The sequence below is a fragment of the Eleutherodactylus coqui genome, chromosome 2, assembly GCF_035609145.1.
Source record: "Eleutherodactylus coqui strain aEleCoq1 chromosome 2, aEleCoq1.hap1, whole genome shotgun sequence".
Classification (NCBI taxonomy): domain Eukaryota; kingdom Metazoa; phylum Chordata; class Amphibia; order Anura; family Eleutherodactylidae; genus Eleutherodactylus; species Eleutherodactylus coqui.
This window is the reverse complement of record NC_089838.1, coordinates 106,246,509-106,265,238: the sequence shown is the minus strand read 5'-3', so window position 1 is coordinate 106,265,238 and position 18,730 is coordinate 106,246,509. Positions and strand designations below refer to the sequence as shown.

The following is an 18,730-nucleotide window of genomic DNA, read 5'->3' as shown; positions in this document are numbered from 1 at the left end:
GCCATCTTTTTAGTAACTTCAGAATGTTGCAAGAAATACAAATGGCTACAAAATAGTTAGATATAACGTCCTACAGGGAATGATAAGATCACATTAGTTGTAGACATTGGTTATGATCCTCAAATCCCTCACCTCCAGTCGAGTTCTGTCAGCATCTTTGGGTAGTCTACTCCTCCCTCTAGTGGTCACCATGAGTAATTCATATGGATAAATCTGTAGAGAGAAGAGATCAGTTTATTACAGTCGTAGATTCTATTTCTCGCCGTTAGTCCAGATTAGCCAGACATAATCTCACTCAGCAGTATAACTTTATAGCGCACTTCAGTACTCTGGAATGGCATTTTACATGCTTAATATGAAATACAATGTGAAGGTATTACCAGGGGTAAACTAAAAACAATCCTGAGCATTTGGAGTGCTGACAACTATAAGAGTAAAATGTGAAGAAGGGGAACAGGATGCCAAGAAAGGCTTAAGGGATTAATTGCAAAGTCCTTTGTTAAGTCTAGACTTGTGTTGATAACTTTGACTTCAGGACCGGCTCGCCTATCATATAAAATGCAGGTAAAAACCGTCAATTTTCTATAAGCCTATAGTACAAATGATGATGCATCTAATCGCATGAGCAAATACGCCATATACTATGGATTCACATAGAAGCATACTCCATAGAGAAGAGAACAAAAGCTTCTAAAGTGTGGAAATATAGGGTTAATCTCCCACTCAAGGCTCAATAGACCGGTCAACCACAAAGCGGGTGGCTAAGATGGTATTGATTTCCACTCAGGATATGAAGAAGGTCCTTGGAACTGCGGTTGAATGGACATGTAAAAACCGGACTGCGGATTCGTCTGGTGACAAGTAATGGCTCATTGCCATAGTAACAGTTCTATCCACCAAGAAATGGCAGGTCTTCTCACCTTGTACTCTGTAATAAAGCAGAGTTACACGGGGTAAAAGGCTGAGCATACAAGCAGACAGGAAATATTAACGTTAAATGGGGAGCTGGTACATAACACTGGGATGGCTGGAGTACTTCCTTAATTACACATGTACTGGGATGCTCTGGAGAAGGCTCAGATTGCCCTTCTAACGATGCTTCCATTCATTTTCTTGAACAGAAGAGTAATAATTTCTAATGTGAACCTTTCGCTCTTGTTTGTGCTGCTATCTACATTATAGCACACAGCTTTTGTAGCTTTTTGTAGCCTTTATCTACCTCCTATTACAGTATTATAAGTCTGCATTCACTCCATATGTCCTAATCTGACCCCCTTCCTATTGCTTCAGTCATGTCTATTCTGCTTCATGTATATGAGAAAGGCCTTCAAGCATGCAGCATATATAATAAAATGATAATTACCTCTCATGCCCCAGTTGACAGCGTTGGCACTATCATAATGGAAAAGATCAGTGCTGGGTGGCTGTGAAAAATGCATATTAAATACAAACTTCATTAAATTGCAAAAATATGCCTGGAAGTGGACTAACAAATATGCATGCTGCACCAAATGTATGAAAGGCCCCTATTTCTAAGCCTGAAATAATGGTGCAAAGGTATATCAGCCATCGGGAGGTGTAAAGAAGAAAAAACATCTCTAACATGCCAAGCAAGTTGTGCCAAGTTCTTCATGTTGCGTGTGAAGACGCATAGCCAGGGGCGTAACTATAGAGGGTGCAGGGGATGCGGTTGCACCCGGGCCCAGGAGCCTTAGGGGGCCCATAAGGCCTCTCTTCTCCATATAGGGAGCCCAGTACTATGAATAAAGCATTATAGTTGGGGGCCCTGTTACTGGTTTTGCACTGGGGCCCAGAAGCTTCAAGTTACGCCTCTGCGCATAGCTAAATACTCTTGGGCCCTAATACAAAAGATCACCTTGGCCCACTTTGCCACTACCATCTATGATATATACACTAATGGGCCATAGCATTGAAAGCACTGAAGTGAATAACACTGATTATCTTGTTGCAATGACCCTGTCAATGGGTGGAATATATTAAGTAGCAAGTGAATAGTCAGTTCTTAAAGTTGTAAGCAGAATTTGAAATGGGAAGACTTAAAGGGTCTTTGTAACTTTGACAAGCACCACATTCTTAGGGTCAAAGCGACCCCAAAATGGCAGGTCTTCTGTCAATAGGTTATGGGTGTTCAAGAATCAGTCATGAACATGGGAAGCATATACTAGCCCGTCAGGTCTGTAACCGCAGAAGAGCTACTGTAAGCACAAATTGCTGATAAAATGACTGCTGGCTATGATAGAAAGGTGTCAGAACACACGGTGCATCGCAATGAGCAGTCTGGTTAGTGTGCCCATACTGACCCCTGTCCACATCATACATGAGCATCAGAACTGGACAATGGAGTTATGGAAGAAGGTGACCTGGTCTGATGCACACAGCCGTCAAAGAAAATGTGATATGTGTGTGTCACTTATCCGAGGAACAGGCGTTGCTAGGATGCACTGTGGGTAGAAGACAAGCCAGCGGAAGCAGTATGATGCTCTGGGCAATGTTCTGCTGGGTAACCGTGGGTCCTGCATTCATATGGCTGTTGTGAGACCAAGACCATCCTTTCATGGCAACTATTTTCTAATGGCTGTGGCCTCTTTCAGCAGCATAATGCGCTCTGCCAAGCATACACTGTTCAGGAATGGTTTGAGGAGCATAACAAAGACTAGGGTGTTGGTTTGGCCTCTAAATTTTCCAAATTTGATTGAGCATCTATGGAATGTGCTTGAAAAACAAGTACAATCCATGGAGGCCTCATCTTGTAAGTTATAGAACTTAAAGGATCTGCTGCCAAGATCTCGGTGCCAGATATCACAAAACATAGACTCATAGACTGGTAGAGTTGGAAGGGACCTCCAGGGTCATCGGGTCCAACCCCCTGCTCAGTACAGGATTCACTAAATCATCCCAGACAGATGTCCATCCAGCCTCTGTTTGAAGACTTCTACTGAAGGAAAACTCACCACCTCCTGTGGTAACCTGTTTCACTCATTGATCCCCTCACTGTCAGAAAGTTTTTCCTAATATCTAATTTGTGCACCATCTAATATCTAATTAGAGCACCAGCAGAAGTCTTCTGAAGTCCTTGCATGGTCAGGTTAAAACTGTTTTGGTGGCAAGAGGGGGAGCTACACAATATTGTGCATGTTGTTTAAGGTCATGGTGTGTATATATAACTGTAGTTGGCTGACAACAAGAAGTTAAATGAAGTTTATTTATCTATCCATCTTTATGCTAAGCAATGAGCCATCAGGAGTGGGCCACACTGATTTTTAGCTGCCTCACTAATTATTTACAGGTTGGTTTGGGCAGAGCAAGGCTAGAGAGCTGCCGCTAGGGGAAGAACAGAGAATGGAGACTAAGGGCCCATTTAGATGGGATGAATGTCAGGAAAACGATGCCCAACACTTGTCCCCGCACATACTAGCTCCTGTGCACCTGCACGGGAGCTAGTATCACTGGTTCACAGCGGGGCGAAGGGAGGAGACTTCTCTCCTCTCGCTCCCCCGCCCCTCTCCATTCACTTAATATAGCGTCCGTTCAGTACTGATTGGCTGCTATTTACACTGAACCATCAGCAATCTGCTCATTGTCCATCGTTTATGCTGCATAAACTATGGATGATCAGCTGAACGATGAGCGTTCAGTGTAAATAGCAGCCAATCAGTACTGAACGGACGCTATATTAAGTGAATGGAGAGGGGCGGGGGAGCGAGAGGAGAGAAACCTCTTGCAGCCTCCCTGCCCCCCTGCTGGCAACTCTGTGAGCGAGCCAGTGATACTAGTTCACGTGCCACACCACAGAAGCTAGTATGTGGGGGGCCGAGTGTTGGACCATCTAAATGGGCCTTAAGTCCGTTTTCCAAGCTCAGTGACTTGGCTAGACAAGAGCAGTAGGGCACGTGGCATCAGTGGTTCTGTTTAGGCTTGGCCCTGTGGGGGTGGCCGAGATGGTGGCTGGGCATGTCTCCTATCTACAGCATGGTTTTCATTCAGTCCTTCACAGGAGCAGTTCCTCCTGCCAGTTTCTCTCTCTCTCTACAACAGCTCTCCTCCCGGGAAACCAGTCAGACATAGCGTGGGCGGAGTTAGCTGCATCCCGGACCCTCCTCCCAAGCAGCGCTGCAATAATACTATAAGGCCTACCCCATTAAAGTGGTACACCCAGGAAAAAACATGCAAAGCAACCCTCTTACTACCCTTTCACTACATGGATCTACTCTGTGTAGGGAAGGGCCAAGGCTGAGGGGAAGAGCCAGACTGAGATACCATCTTAATAAACTTGATGCAAAGTTTCATTTATTTTACTAACTAGGAAATTCATGCATCTGATAAGACTATTGATGAGTTTCCCCCAGTGAGTTTTGGTCTAACGGTAACTTTGTAGGATTTACTCCTCCCAACAAATAGTATGTACTTTACCCTGTGAAGTCCATTCCTGCGGTATGCAGGGAGCGAGGCAGATTTCGAGATCAGGGGATCTGATAAAACAGAACATTTATATCAGTTGTAGTTTAGCAGAAAAAATTAAGTATCTTCGCAAATGCAGGACACAATATGCCTTGGGCTGGGGTCACACAGGAGATTTTCAAGCACGTGTTCCGTCCGATTGCAATATAGATGAACTCTAGAGATGAGCGAGTATACTCGCTAAGGCACATTACTCGAGCGAGTAGTGCCTTAGCCGAGTATCTCCCCGCTCGTCTCTAAAGATTTGGGGGCCGGCGCGGGTGACAGGTGAGTTGCGGTGGGGAGAGAGGGAGAGAGAGATCTCCCCTCCGTTCCTCCCCGCTCCCCACCCCTCGCCGGCCCCTGAATCTTTAGAGACGAGCGGGGAGGTACTCGGCTAAGGCACTACTCGCTCGAGTAATGTGCCTTAGCGAGTATACTCGCTCATCTCTAACAAACTCGCCCGTTAAAAAGACACATTAAAGTTTCCGGTTCACAGTTGATATCTAGTATACAGGTGACGCACGGCATTAACCTGGCAACTATTTTCTTTTCCTTTGTAAGAAGGTACATCAGTCTCATTCCTGTCCATCAACGCATTGCATGTTTAAGATATTTATGTCATGGTACAGAAATTGGATTCTAACGCAACTTTCTGTTATTCTCTGTTTATTATAAAACCCAATAAAAATTATTGAAAGAAAAAGATACATTAATTGCAATGAGTTCATTTGCGCAAGTAATTTTTTAATCTCACCAATAGTATGAGATATAAAAATTGACGCATATCCTATTTTTGGGTGATTCTGTTGCAAAAATCGCTGATAAATTCCTTTAGAGCTTAAAAAACCCAACACGTTGCACTCACATGTAAATGCGATTTTCAGGCGAGTGAGATGCGTTTTTCTATTTTAACTATTGGAAACCCTTGTGATTTTATTGTCTGAGTTTCTTGAACCGATATCACGCTCGTCCGTGTGAATCCAGCCGTATTACAATTCTGTTTCAGTGACATCTGGATATTTTCATGTTTCTTACTTTCCAGTATATAAGTAGTGTGCAGTAGTAGTGACCTTCAGCACACGGGGAGTCAGAGAAGTAACTTAGGCCTCCTGCTCACGTATGGATATTTGCTATACTATGGGAAATCGATAGGCAGGACTGGGTATTTTATGTACAATTCTGTCCAGATGATTTGAAAACTTTGAAGATATATTAACTTTGTAAAAATAAAAAATAATATTAAAGAATTCTAAAAAATAGTGAGAACTTTTTAAAGAATTACTACACCAGTGACTAGTTAGTTATGAGTTAGTTTCTACATAATACCTGTATGTATTAATTCTAGAGGTGCGTTTTTTTCACATGGGTATAAGGGCTTGTAATATATGTACGTACCGTTGTCTGCAAGGTAACACTTGTTGGGAGCTGAAAGACAAAATCAGAGAGCTTTATTTTAGAATTGCACACTTCCTGTTGATGTTTGTAGACAGCATATGACAATGATACATAAGACGTAGCCCAATCTTTAGCACTCACTGTTCTGCCCCTTGGCTTTCACTTGTATATGTATTCCTTATCAATGCTTATTTTATCCATGATCTCCTTCTATTGCTTCCACATTCTTTCCCCTTCCTTGCCTACTCAATGAAAAACAATCATAGTATCGGCTTGAGAAAGGTGTGTTATAGCACCAAAACGCGTCGCCGCCCTAATAAAGTTTCACTTCATTCTACATCCATGTGGATTTACATCTTCTGATAACATTTAGAGGAGGGGGTCCATCACACCCCCCTCCTTCCAAGTAAGTGTCCATCAATGACATATTCTTTGGCATTGCACTGATTCTCTCCATATGTTCCATTCTCACTTCTTGAGCGCAGGACCTTTTTTTCTGATATCTATTTGTGTCACAATCATAGTATGATAGCATGTGAGGCCAAAAAAAGACATATGTCCATACATCAGCCTATTAACCCCCAATGTTGATCCAGAGGAAGGCAAAAAACCCAAATGAAGTAGAGGCCAATTTTCCCCATTTAAGGGAAACAATTCCTTTTCGACTCCAATCTGGCAATTGGAATAATCCCCGAATCAACAACCCTTTTAGATTTATTGATCACAGGTTAACTATTTTTCCTACACCAAACTTTACACTTGGCTCTACACATTTGGACACAATTTGTTCTCCTGGCATCACATACACCAAAATCGCATCCATCAAAGTGCCAGAGAACATGATCATAGATCTCTGGAGTATATCAATGGACTGCTGTACATGATTTTAGTCACCGCTTTGCACTGTGTGCGGCAGCTCAGACATGGAAACAGAATCCCCGAGGCTCACAAGGAATATCTCTCGCGTGGACATTGTTTCTAGAGGCCTAGACACCTCCACATGTCAATTATTGGTGGCACCAATAGGACCGAACTTTGATGAAAATGCCATATTGAAAGTTACGAGTTCTTCAGTTCTTCATTCTACTTCTATGAAGACTGCATCCCTGTACATTTGATGTTATGTACTTACTGCGGTGCACTAATTAGAAGGGTGTTCACAACTTTTGGCTATGTAATATGCCTTTCCATATTTATGTATAAATACATTCTTCTTGTATATAGTGCTACAGTGAAATATCTATATTAAAATATACTATTGCAGTGCATGCATACATACTACTACTAGTCAGCTTTAGGACAGAATCCTTTATTAAGTTTCTGCTTACATCCATTATCATAGCCAACATTGTGCAGAGCTTCTTTACTGCCTGTGGAACTTCGAGGAGGGGTCCAGGGATCAGCATATGACCGAGCTTTCATTTCCTCCTTTAGGATCATTCTCCCGATTCCTCCCTGGAGCTAGGAAATAAGATATATTTGGTTTGGTTATCTCTACATGCTGATAACACAGGACAAACAGGAATTGAATGTGATTTGCCATAAAGCTCAGTAATGTTATTTCCCTTAAAGGGGTTGTCCAACTTTAAACTAATGATGGCCTCTCCTCAGAATAGGCCATCAATAGTAAATTGACAGAGGTTGGTCCCCCGGAATTCCCAGGCTGATGTGCTTATATGCCGAGCTGATTTCTGCAAGAAGTACATAGCTCTATTCGCGCACCAGTGGCCAAGCTTGGTATTACAGCTAAAAGTTTCCACTATAGTGAATGATGGCCTGTAATCTCATGTCTGGCCACGGCAGTGGTAATGGAGCTGTTTGCTTCCTGCAGAAATCAGCTTTGTGCACAAGCCGACCAGCCCAGAGAACAGCTGGGAGACAGACCCTGCCAATCTATTACTGATGGCCTAGTCTGAGGACCACCTCTTTAAATGAAAAATATGATTTCTGTAAGGTCATTTATTTCAATGGAGAGAGATTGTGCATGTACTTGCTCTTCCCAGTCAACGTAGCTTAAACTGGCCAGTTATGGGTACTGGTGGAGGTCCCAGCAGTAGGCAAACCACAAGTCAATGTTTAATGACCTATTCTGTCAATAGGTCATAAAATTATATGATTGGAAGACTCCTTTAATGATACTCAACTAAGAAGAGGCGGCCTATGATAATAAGAATAAGAACATGGGTGGTTGTCACCACTAACTAATATAAATAGCTCACCCTCAAAAGGAAGAAGACTGTAAGGCCGCTGAAAAATGAAGTACAATGTGAGTGGTAGCATGGTGCAGCCAGTGATTAACACACAAATGGCAGCACAGGAATTGATGGAGAAAATAAAGCTACCGTGTTTTCCTCAAAAATAAGGCCTACCCTGATTTTTTAGGATTTTCGAGAAGGCTTGAAATATAAGTCCTACCCCGAAATTAAGGCTTTTAAAAAAAGGAATATATTACCTAGCAGGGTCTGTCCAAATCCCTCTCGCTGCTCTCCAGAGCCGAAAAGTTTCCGCAATCCTCGGAGCCTATACACCATCACTTTATGGTTACGGGATTCATAAATCCCGCTTCCAGGAAGCGATGGCTTTGATTGGTTCTCCAACTACTCCTAACCGAATCAATGCAGCGCTCGATGAACCAATCACAGCCAATGCATTGGTTCATCCAGCGCTGCATTGATTGGCTGAGCAACAGTCAAAGAAGCAATCAACAACCATGATATTGTGGAGGCAGGATTTATGAATTAGTGTGAGCCCGGCTCAGCCAACTCATTAATCCCACCTCCACAACTACCGCAGCTCCACTTCCACAATGACCGCTGCTCAGCGGCTGTTTGGCAGTTGTAGAACCAATCAATATTCATCTCTTCCTGGAGGTGGGATTTATGAATCCCGTAACCAGGAAGTGATGTTGTACGAGCGGCTAGGACTGCAGGAACAGCGCAGACCTCTGGGGAGTGGCGGGACGGACCTGGACCTGCTAGGTAAGTAAAATAAGACATTCCCCAAAAATAAGACCTAGTGCATCTTTTGGGTGGCAAAAAATAATATAAGACAGGGTCTTATTTTGGGGGAAACACAGTATGACCAGACCATTAAAAACAGTCCTACAATTATCTTTAAAGAGTAACTACACTTTTTTAGGGGTGGAGGAGGGGGAGGGGCGTTCATTTGAGTTGTAGATTTGATTTTAATATACTTTGTGGAATACTTTTACTTGTTTTTTAAAAACTGCTTCTGAAAGTCTCTCAGCAGACCATCTGACAGCTACTGCAGATAAGGCAGTGGAGTAGGGGTCTGCGGTGTCTGAGTCTGGGAGCGAGCTGCTATTTGTGTATGGGGGTGCTGTCAACTGCTTACCACATTCTAGAGACAGATTTTGTAAGGCAGTGGAGCAGCTGATAATACAGATTCTCCATACACAGATAATGCACCTCCCTCCAAGACAATGCACAGCCATGCTCCATCCTCTGGTGCCTAATCTGCAGTAGCTGTCAGATGCTCCGTTGATGGAAGTTAAGAGACAGTTAAAAAAAAGCTTTAAAAAATTGTCTGATTAAGTATATTACAAAGTGTTTTAAAATGAGATGTAGAACTCAAAGCCCCCCCTGAAAAAAACGTTCAGTTACCCTTTAACATTAAAAATACCTTGTGCATGCTTCGATCAAAACCATCCTCCTCTCCTCCAGAAGAGAACCTCCGTGCTCGAGGCACTGCAAAACAAATGAGAGAGCATCAAATACACTTATGTGTTGTTGCCTTGTTTTTGTAAGTTGTAACACAATGGAGAATATTGTGACACAGTATGTAGGGGAGAACCGCTCCAAGCTGCTCCTATCACACATTTATAAAAAGTCCATTGTGACATAGTGGAACGATACAAAGGAATCTTCTTGCTTGTCTAGTCTCCTACTAGTTATCACACTACTGACACATAGATCGCACAAGTGAATAAATGTCTCCATCACTTAGAATTGTCAGTCTGCAGATATTTCAATCACAATTGTTTTCATGGGTTTCTTAAGCCGTTTCCTATTTTTTCTCACATTTCCTAATGATTTAATTAGATTCCAATGAATTGAATAGCTATTGCTACAAAAAGTTCTGTCCGCAGGGCCAGCACTATCACTGCCCTTTCTGACCTCTAGTGAGATGCTGGAGATGACTGTTGCTTACTCTTTGGTGAGTACATCCAATACTCAGGCTCTGACTGGTAGTAAGGATCAGGAGAATACGACGGGAGATATTTTGAAGACTGCACAAGGTCATCACTGGTTTTGCTTTTTGTTGCTTCATTGGGATCATCTGATAGAAAACACAGTGAATAATCAGAAAGGGCTACACTTATGTTAAACTACTGAACTTCAGATCAATGTGATAAAACAGTCATAACCATCTCTCCAGAACAGTAATGGTAGAATATCAAACACTCCATTATTTTTCTAAAGAAGAACACACACCTGTATAGCAAATATACATCACAGTCACATAGCTGGCATAGATGGCAATAAAGAATCAACTTTTTCCTGCTTATTTTTCAACTGCAGTTAGCCAATGAGAAGTTTAAAAAGAGTCTATCTAGCTAATATCTATCTATCTTTCTCCTATCTATCTATCTAATATCTATCTACCTATCTACCTACCCATCTACCTACCTATCTATCTATCTCATATCTAGCTATCTCATATCTATCTATCTATCTATCTCATATCTATCTATCTATCTATCTATCTATCTATCTATCTATCTATCTCATATCTAGCTATCTCATATCTATCTATCTATCTATCTATCTCATATCTATCTATCTATCTCATATCTATCTATCTATCTCATATCTATCTATCTCATATCTATCTATCTATCTATCTCCTATCTATCTATCTCATATCTATCTCCTATCTATCTATCTCATATCTATCTCCTATCTATCTATCTCTCATATCTATCTATCTATCTATCTATCTATCTATCTATCTATCTATCTATCTATCTATCTATCTAATATCTATCTACCTATCTATCTACCTACCTACCCATCTACCTACCCATCTACCTCATATCTATCTATCTATCTATCTATCTCCTATCTATCTATCTCCTATCTATCTATCTATCTCCTATCTATCTATCTATCTCCTATCTATCTATCTCCTATCTATCTATCTCCTATCTATCTATCTCATATCTATCTATCTCCTATCTATCTATCTCCTATCTATCTATCTCATATCTATCTATCTCCTATCTATCTCCTATCTATCTATCTATCTCCTATCTATCTATCTCCTATCTATCTCCTATCTATCTCTCTATCATCTATCTATATATCTATCTACCTACCTATCTCATATCTATCTATCTACCTACCTATCTCATATCTATCTATCTCATATCTATCTATCTACCTATCTATCTCATATCTATCTATCTACCTATCTATCTCATATCTATCTATCTATCTATCTATCTCATATCTATCTATTTATCTATCTATCTATCTCATATCTATCTATCTATCTATCTATCTATCTATCTATCTCCTATCTATCTATCTCCTATCTATCTATCTATCTATCTCCTATCTATCTATCTATCTATCTATCTATCTATCTATCTATCTATCTATCTATCTATCTATCTATCTATCTATCTATCTATCTATCTATCTATCTATCTATCTATCTATCTATCTATCTATCTATCTATTAGACAGAATCATCAGCAGGGTAAATGATGAAGTAAAGTCACCCTTTGCTGTGCCAACTAGGTTGAACAATATGCACCTAACCATTTTCTTGTCCTGTGACATTTCTATTCTGTTACAAATCAATGTGAATCTTGCATGACGGTGACTGCTGTGTGCTGAACTTGCATAATTTATATTACCTTCTTTTGGAATTAGGCTCAATAAACAGAAACTAACATCCTGTAACTTATAGCATTAACAGATGGCACTTTAGAAGCATTGTCTCATCTTCTGATTTGCATAAATGTCCCAGAGGAGCATGCATTGCTTTATAAGTCTCCTCCAACCCTCTAGGTGCTCTCCTTAAGGAGAAACCATAGCTTTCATGACCCATGTCATAGTCCGCTTGCCTTGCCAAGCCAGAAACCTACTGCACATTGATGAGGGGAAAAAAACCAAACAAACAGCTGTCTGTACATATTAACTGTTCCTTCTAGAGAAGACTTTGGCTTAAATTCTCAGTCATTGTTACAAGAGTCATTAAAAGGTCTAACACTGAGGCCAAATGTCCACGGACGGATTTTGCTGCGGAATCCAGAGCGGCATCTGCCCCCGGATTCCGTAGCAATAACCCTCCATAACATGCTATAGAAAAAACGATTGTTCATGCACATAAGCAGAAACCAATTGCAGTTTCCGCTTGTGGATGAAAAATTGCAGCATGCTCCATTTTATTGCGGTTCCCACACAGATGGTTTCCATTAAAGTCAATGGAAGCCATCCGACCCACAACCAATCCGAAGTTGACACTGCGGATGGCCTGTACATAAGAAAGAAAACACAGACAGGCATGCAGGGTCGCTGGCCGCGGGCACAGGCGGATTCTGTGTGGGATTCCTCATGTGAAATCCGTGCATGCCGTGGACATGAGGCCTGACCTATAGGAATACTGCTCTCCTATAGGTGGCGCTGTAGAGCCATCGATCCATCTTACTTTTTGCACGAATTTCCCAGAAATGTATGCATGGCCTTATAAGGCCCAATGTCCACGGGCAGATTTGATTTGCAAAATCTTTGCGGGTCATCTGCAGTTCAAGCTGCCCATAGAGAAGCATGGGGCATCTGCACTTCATTGAACAGCTGCAGATTTGATTTTAAATGATTTGCATATGCCACGCATGGATAATAAATTGCAGCATGCTCTATTTTATCGTAGATCACCTGCGGATGTGGCTCCATTCATCTTTATAGGATTTTAGGATCCACAGTGCATCCGCAAATACATTTAAATATATTTGCGGATTCACTACGGATTTGAATGTTAAAGTCAATTAGGGAGGTGGGGAAAAGGCTGAAAGATGGGGTTGCAGATTTTTCCCGCGCGGATTATCCACAGTGCATCCATGTACATCCGTGCGGAAAAAAAACAATCAGCGATCTCCCGCAAGTAGAGATGAGCAAACGTACTCGGTAAGGGCGATTTTGCAATCGAGCACCGCGATTTTCGAGTACTTCACTACTCGGGTGAAAAGTACTCGGGTGCCCTGTGGGGTGGGGGGTTGCAGAGTGGAGTGGGGGGTAGCAGCGGGGAACAGGGGGGAGCTCTCTCTCTCTCTCCCTCTCCCGCCCACTCCCCACTGCAACTCCCCACTCACCCACAGCGCACCCGAGTACTTTTCACCCGAGTAGTGAAGTACTCGAAAATCGCGGTGCTCGATAGCGAAATCGCCCTTACCGAGTACGTTCGCTCATCTCTACCCGCAAGCAATAAAAAATCCTTTTAGCAATGACCTGCCTCATGTCCACGGCATGCGCGGATTCCAAGTGTGCAGTCTACCCATGCCCGCAGGCATGGACATTTTCTCACCTGTCCGGATGTGGTGCGGGTCTTCTCCGTCCAGGATGGATCTTCTTTTTTTTGCACAGCGGATGCGTGTGCGCATGCCGGCGCACTGCATTTTTTTCTCTAAATCTCCTGCTTTCCCGCGGCTCCACTGCACTTCCGTAGCGTCACCTGTGGGTGTGCCATGGATCGGAAGGCATCTATTGACTTCAATGGAAGCCATCCATGCGGGAATCCGCAGAAAATGGAGCATACTGGTATTTTTTTTAATGCACGTGCAATACGCAAATCGGGGAAAATGACATCCGCAGGTAATTAAATACCTGCAGATGCCCAATGATTGTTTACGGGTTGACTGAACTGAGGATCGCATGTGCAGGTGACATGCGCGCATTCCGCAATTCAATTATGCCTGTGGACATGAGGCCTATGTCCTCACACCTTCTAGGTGCTCCTCTAGGAAAAAACCATACCCTTCCTGACCAGAGCTAGCAGAAGAGAAGTAAACACTGAATCATGTAGAGATATCAAATATAGTAAGTATAAAACTACATTTTTTTAGACAGGAGTGAGCCAACCATGGACAACGCATTTCACGCCTGTACCAGGCACTTTATCAGGTCACTATTTGTGAAATATCCACAGAATGTGGCTAATTCACCAACACAGACCTGACGAAGTGCCCAGTGTGCGCACGAAACGTATCGTCCTTTGTTGAATCGGTCCTATCTAAAGAAAAGCCATTTTTTACTTACCATATCTGATTTCTCTACATGAGTCAGCGCCTGCTAGAGTTTATTTCTCTTCTACTAATGCTATAATAGATCTCATTGGTAGCATCGGCATGGCTGGGATGCTAGCAGGACTCTTCCTTGCCGCAAGCTCTTACAAGCGTTGTGCCTTGCCAAGCACAACAAACAAAGGTGAGTGTGACTGAGGCTTTCATGCAACTCCATATCTTCTCTTCATTTGCAACATTTTGCAACTTATGTCAAACAACACCAAGCAGTGTTTAACATACGTTGCTAGTAAGATCAAACAAATGTTGCATGTCCTCTAACAAGCACTACAAAAAGATACATAATGTAGCATGTATCTGTAGAGACACAGACGACATAAACAAAGAAGAAGTGGACACATATGTTTATAAATAGCAGGCATGTCAAGTATGAGCCGACATAACATGCATGCAGAAAGAGCACACTGAGGAGGTGCTGATATTTTGCAAAGGTCAGCATATTTGTAAGTAAGTGGCTGGACAAGAGCCATGCTTCCAACAGAGAAAAGGAATAAAGCTCTTACTTACACCATGACAGCCGGCCCGTCAGAGACAAGGGAGAGGTGGGAGAGAAGAGACAGCAACACAGCTTTTAGAGATCTATCAATGGTCACAGTTATGTGTTTTATTCACGCCAACACCTTCCTCACAAGCACCCACAGGCAATAAAGACACATAACCTCTCTTTCACCTAGGACGCCAGGCTCTCTGCTGGCAAGCAGTCCTAAACCATGACACGCTGGAAGGCATTTGACATATTTCACAGGCTTTGCAGGAATTTGCTGTTTCATTTTTGGGCATAGATTTTCTTTTTACTAAAGAAGGAGCCCATTGTAACGTTGTGGTGCATTGGCTGTGAGCCACGATAAATCCTCCCTGATAGCATCAGTCTTATTACTGAAGGTATGCAGAAGGAACTGGTACAGGGAGGAGAGGCTGAGCCATTATGACATGGCTATAATGCTAAATAAAAAAGGGTACGGCTGGTTAAGGGGACACTACACACGGATTCTATCTTCTTGCTCTTTACTGTGTTGTGGAAAACAAGCTATTGTTCCCAGTTATCAACATTTCTTAACCCTTTAAGGATGTGGCCTGTTGGGAGCTAAGAACACAATGATTTTTGGGGATTTTCATTTCCACTTTTCGAAAAAAAAAAAAAATTTCCGTTGACATGGCCATATGAGGGCTTCTTCTTTGCGTGGCAAGCTGTAGTTTTTACTGGTACCATTCTGGGGTAAATATAATATATTGTAGAACTTTTATTAGCTGTCTGGAGGGCAGCGTGAGAGAACACATCAACTCTGCCCGTGTTTATTTTTAAGGTGTTTATAATGTAGTTTACATTAAATTTTTACTAATATTAAATTTTTTCTGCACGTCGGTACAATTAAAACAATACCAAATTATTATTTTTACATTTTTTTTCAATAAACAACCTTTTTTTGTAAAATATATATGTTTTGCTTTGCCGCATTCAAAGATCCATACATTAAAAAAAATAAATTCCATATAGGGCTATGTGAAGGCTTGTTTTTTTTGTGTGATGTGCAAAAGTGTTATTTCTACCATTTTGGGGAGCATATAACTTTTTTGATCACTTTTATTAAATGATCATCATTATTTATAGGATTTGCTGTGCAGAATATAAAGTGTTTGCAATTTATTGTATGGACTATTACAGATGTGATGATACATTGCATGCAATCTTGCAATCTTATGATCGCTCAGATAATACACTGCAGTATTTTTGTACTGCAGTCCATTATCACTATTCTTTTACATCAGAGGGCATGCCATACTTGTAGGCCACTGTTAAAGCGGTTATCCAAGTTACATAAAGTGTACCATAACGGGTCCTCCATGGTCTAAAATAACAGAGTAGCTAATACTCAACTCTCCTTTCTCATCCCTCACCAGAGGCTCTGGATCTCCACTGAGCTGTTTGTTTATAGGCTGCAATTAGCCTGTAACATCCTGTAAAACTGCTGCTTCAGCCAATGACAGTGCTGAGCGATTATCACTGAGAGCTGTCATTGGCTACAAGAGCTTGTTTGGAGATGGCTCAGGCTGACTGCAGCCTGTAAAGATGACATCAGTAGGGAGACCAGAGCCTCCGGCAGGGAACAAGCGAGGAGCGGTGACCATCAGCTGCTTTGTTTTTTTACACCAGAGTAGACCCATTAAGACGCATTTTGCATAACTCCATGATTTCAGGGCAGAGGATTGATGATGTCACAGGGGAGTGCCTCCTCCATATATGCCAAGATCAACATTAATTGTGGCATGTAATGGGTTAATGGCGGTGATCATCTTGTTGCAACTCCCTGCTGATTCAGTGGGAGGCTTGCTGTAAGTCATGGCTGCCTTCCACTGTGGATAGCATGGGATACACTCCTGAGCCCATGCCATCCATATAATGTAAGAATACATCATTTTGTGGAAACCCATTCCCACACAAGAAGTATATATACGTCCTGAGGCAGAAAGGGGTTTTCCAGGATCAAAACAGTTGGTGACCTATCCTCAAGGTAGGTCACCAATATAGGATCAGTGGGCATTGTGCTGCTCAAGACCTCGCTGATCAGCTATAACAAGCGGCTAAGACCACTAGGAACTGTCAAAACGCTGTCCATAGTGCAATGGTTTGATATTACGGCTTTCTCCTGTGAATCAAGTGAATCTGTATGGGGAGATCAGAAGCAATAGCTGTTGGCCAAATGCTGGTTAGGTACTGAAGGTTTGTGGTCACCTTAACCTCCCCCACTAGTTTGGCATTATTACAGGCGTTGGACCAGATCAGAGAAATGGGTCTGCTTTTTTACCCATGAACATAGGTACTCTTATCTTTAGTTAGGTGTGTTGCATTGCTGTTTGGTCTCTTGAAGTTTTTTTTTCTAATCTTGACCCCTTTATACAATGCAAATTAATTTTCTAAGATGCCTTAAAGGGGCTGTTCTAATAAAAGTATGATTGAAAGGTTTTATGGTTTAGCACTCCTTTAACCAGTTGAACTACTGTTTATAGAAGCAGTTGAGAACTACTATAAACATACAATACGACAGCAGAACTTGTATCAAAACTTTACATCTCTAGTTACAACTATTCACTATGCTACAATCTAATGGTATATATATATGCAATAATAAGGCATTTCATGGTTAATCACATGGGTTTACGTTTTAGGCAAAAACGACATCATGCTTCTAAACTCCAAGTCATGCATTATAATAAACCCATGATAACCATGCAAAATATGGAGCTGGAACATTGGCAGACATGTATCACTGACATCTGAGTTGATAGCGCATCAACGACTAAGCACTGCAATGCATGGGGTACAGCAATGTGTAGCATGCCATAGGGATTAAACAGTACCATGACGCTTATAGATGGGAGGCTTCCGATATATGTTACTTTCAGCGACAGCTGTGAGGAGAAAGGAAAAGGAAGACGGAAAAAGGGGGAAAAGACAGGAGGAAAAGTGAAAGAGGGAGTGTACAGAACGGGGTGGGGAGTTTAGGAGACACCGATCACAAGAGACAGAGGCATGACATGACAACAGGGAGAAGCCAAGATGAGTTAGAGGAAAAACAGGAGTAAGATGAGACAAGAAGAAACAATGTTCCGTCGAGGCTTATCTTTCTGATCATAAAGTTATAGGGAAGATGTGACAGTGCTATTGTGAAGGTAAGATGAAGAAGTTGTGAAGGAAGTAGCATTGTGCTGGAAGGAAACTGCAAGACCATAAGCCACCATACATATGTGATATCTATTCATATTATTTAAAGGGGTTGTATGAAATAAGAAAAAAAAATGCTATTTTCCCTCAGATACAGCACCATTCTTGTCCATGGGTTGTGCACGGTATTGTAGCGCAGCCCAATTCACTTTCGGTATTTGTATTTTTTAGCTACATAATAGATTATGCTATGATAGATCTACCTTAAAGCTCTGCAAGTAATACAAATTATTAATTTTTATTCTACTTTATAGATTAAAGGGAACGTGTCATCAAGATTTTCATTCTTAAACTGGTACCATAGCCCTTTGTATATAAGAGAAGAATGCTTGAGAGGCTATAAACTTATATTTATAATGTGGCACCTTGTATGCAAATACTTTTCTTCTGAATCGAGGGGGCAGTCTACCAGAGCCCCGAGTCATTGTGTCATTAGATCATGCACTCCTCCTCTTCTTGATGCCCACCTTTCCTGGCTGCTGACATCAGCACAGGTCTCTGTGAAATCCCGAGCTTGCGTTGTGTGTTCCTCTGTCTCTGTCACAGCGCCTGTGAGTCCCCGGGGGGAGGAAGTGGTGTGTAAACCAATGTGCTTAAAAGTTTTCGATGGGAACGGGGGGCCACCGGGCGCAAGTTCAGGATTTCACTGTGATTTGCACTGACATCAGTGGTTGGGGGGAAGTGGGGTGAGAGGTTCATCAGAGGGGGTGTGCATAATTTAATAACACAGTGAAGAGGGACTCTGGTGACCCACCCCATGACCCAAAACAAGAAGGTTTGCTTCCAGGTGCCAATTATGAATACGGCTCATTCTTCTATTTTATACA

General features: G+C 41.9%; 1 protein-coding gene across 2 annotated transcripts in view; it reads right to left on the bottom strand.

Moving 5' to 3' along the window:
• The window catches only part of ABLIM3 (actin binding LIM protein family member 3), a 202,560-nt gene that overhangs the window by 6,663 nt on the left and 177,167 nt on the right, over nt 1-18,730 (bottom strand). Inside the window, exons 13-21 of one of the 2 annotated variants that reach the window (XM_066591296.1) lie at nt 17,540-17,590; nt 10,027-10,140; nt 9,499-9,563; nt 7,185-7,317; nt 5,857-5,886; nt 4,432-4,490; nt 1,364-1,424; nt 921-928; nt 133-213 (exon numbers count right to left, since the gene is read on the bottom strand). In XM_066591296.1, the coding sequence (XP_066447393.1) occupies nt 133-213; nt 921-928; nt 1,364-1,424; nt 4,432-4,490; nt 5,857-5,886; nt 7,185-7,317; nt 9,499-9,563; nt 10,027-10,140; nt 17,540-17,590 (602 nt within the window). Of the gene's footprint in view, nt 1-132; nt 929-1,363; nt 1,425-4,431; nt 4,491-5,856; nt 5,887-7,184; nt 7,318-9,498; nt 9,564-10,026; nt 10,141-17,539; nt 17,591-18,730 lie in introns of both variants that reach the window. The other variant, XR_010790293.1, reaches the window with a different exon arrangement.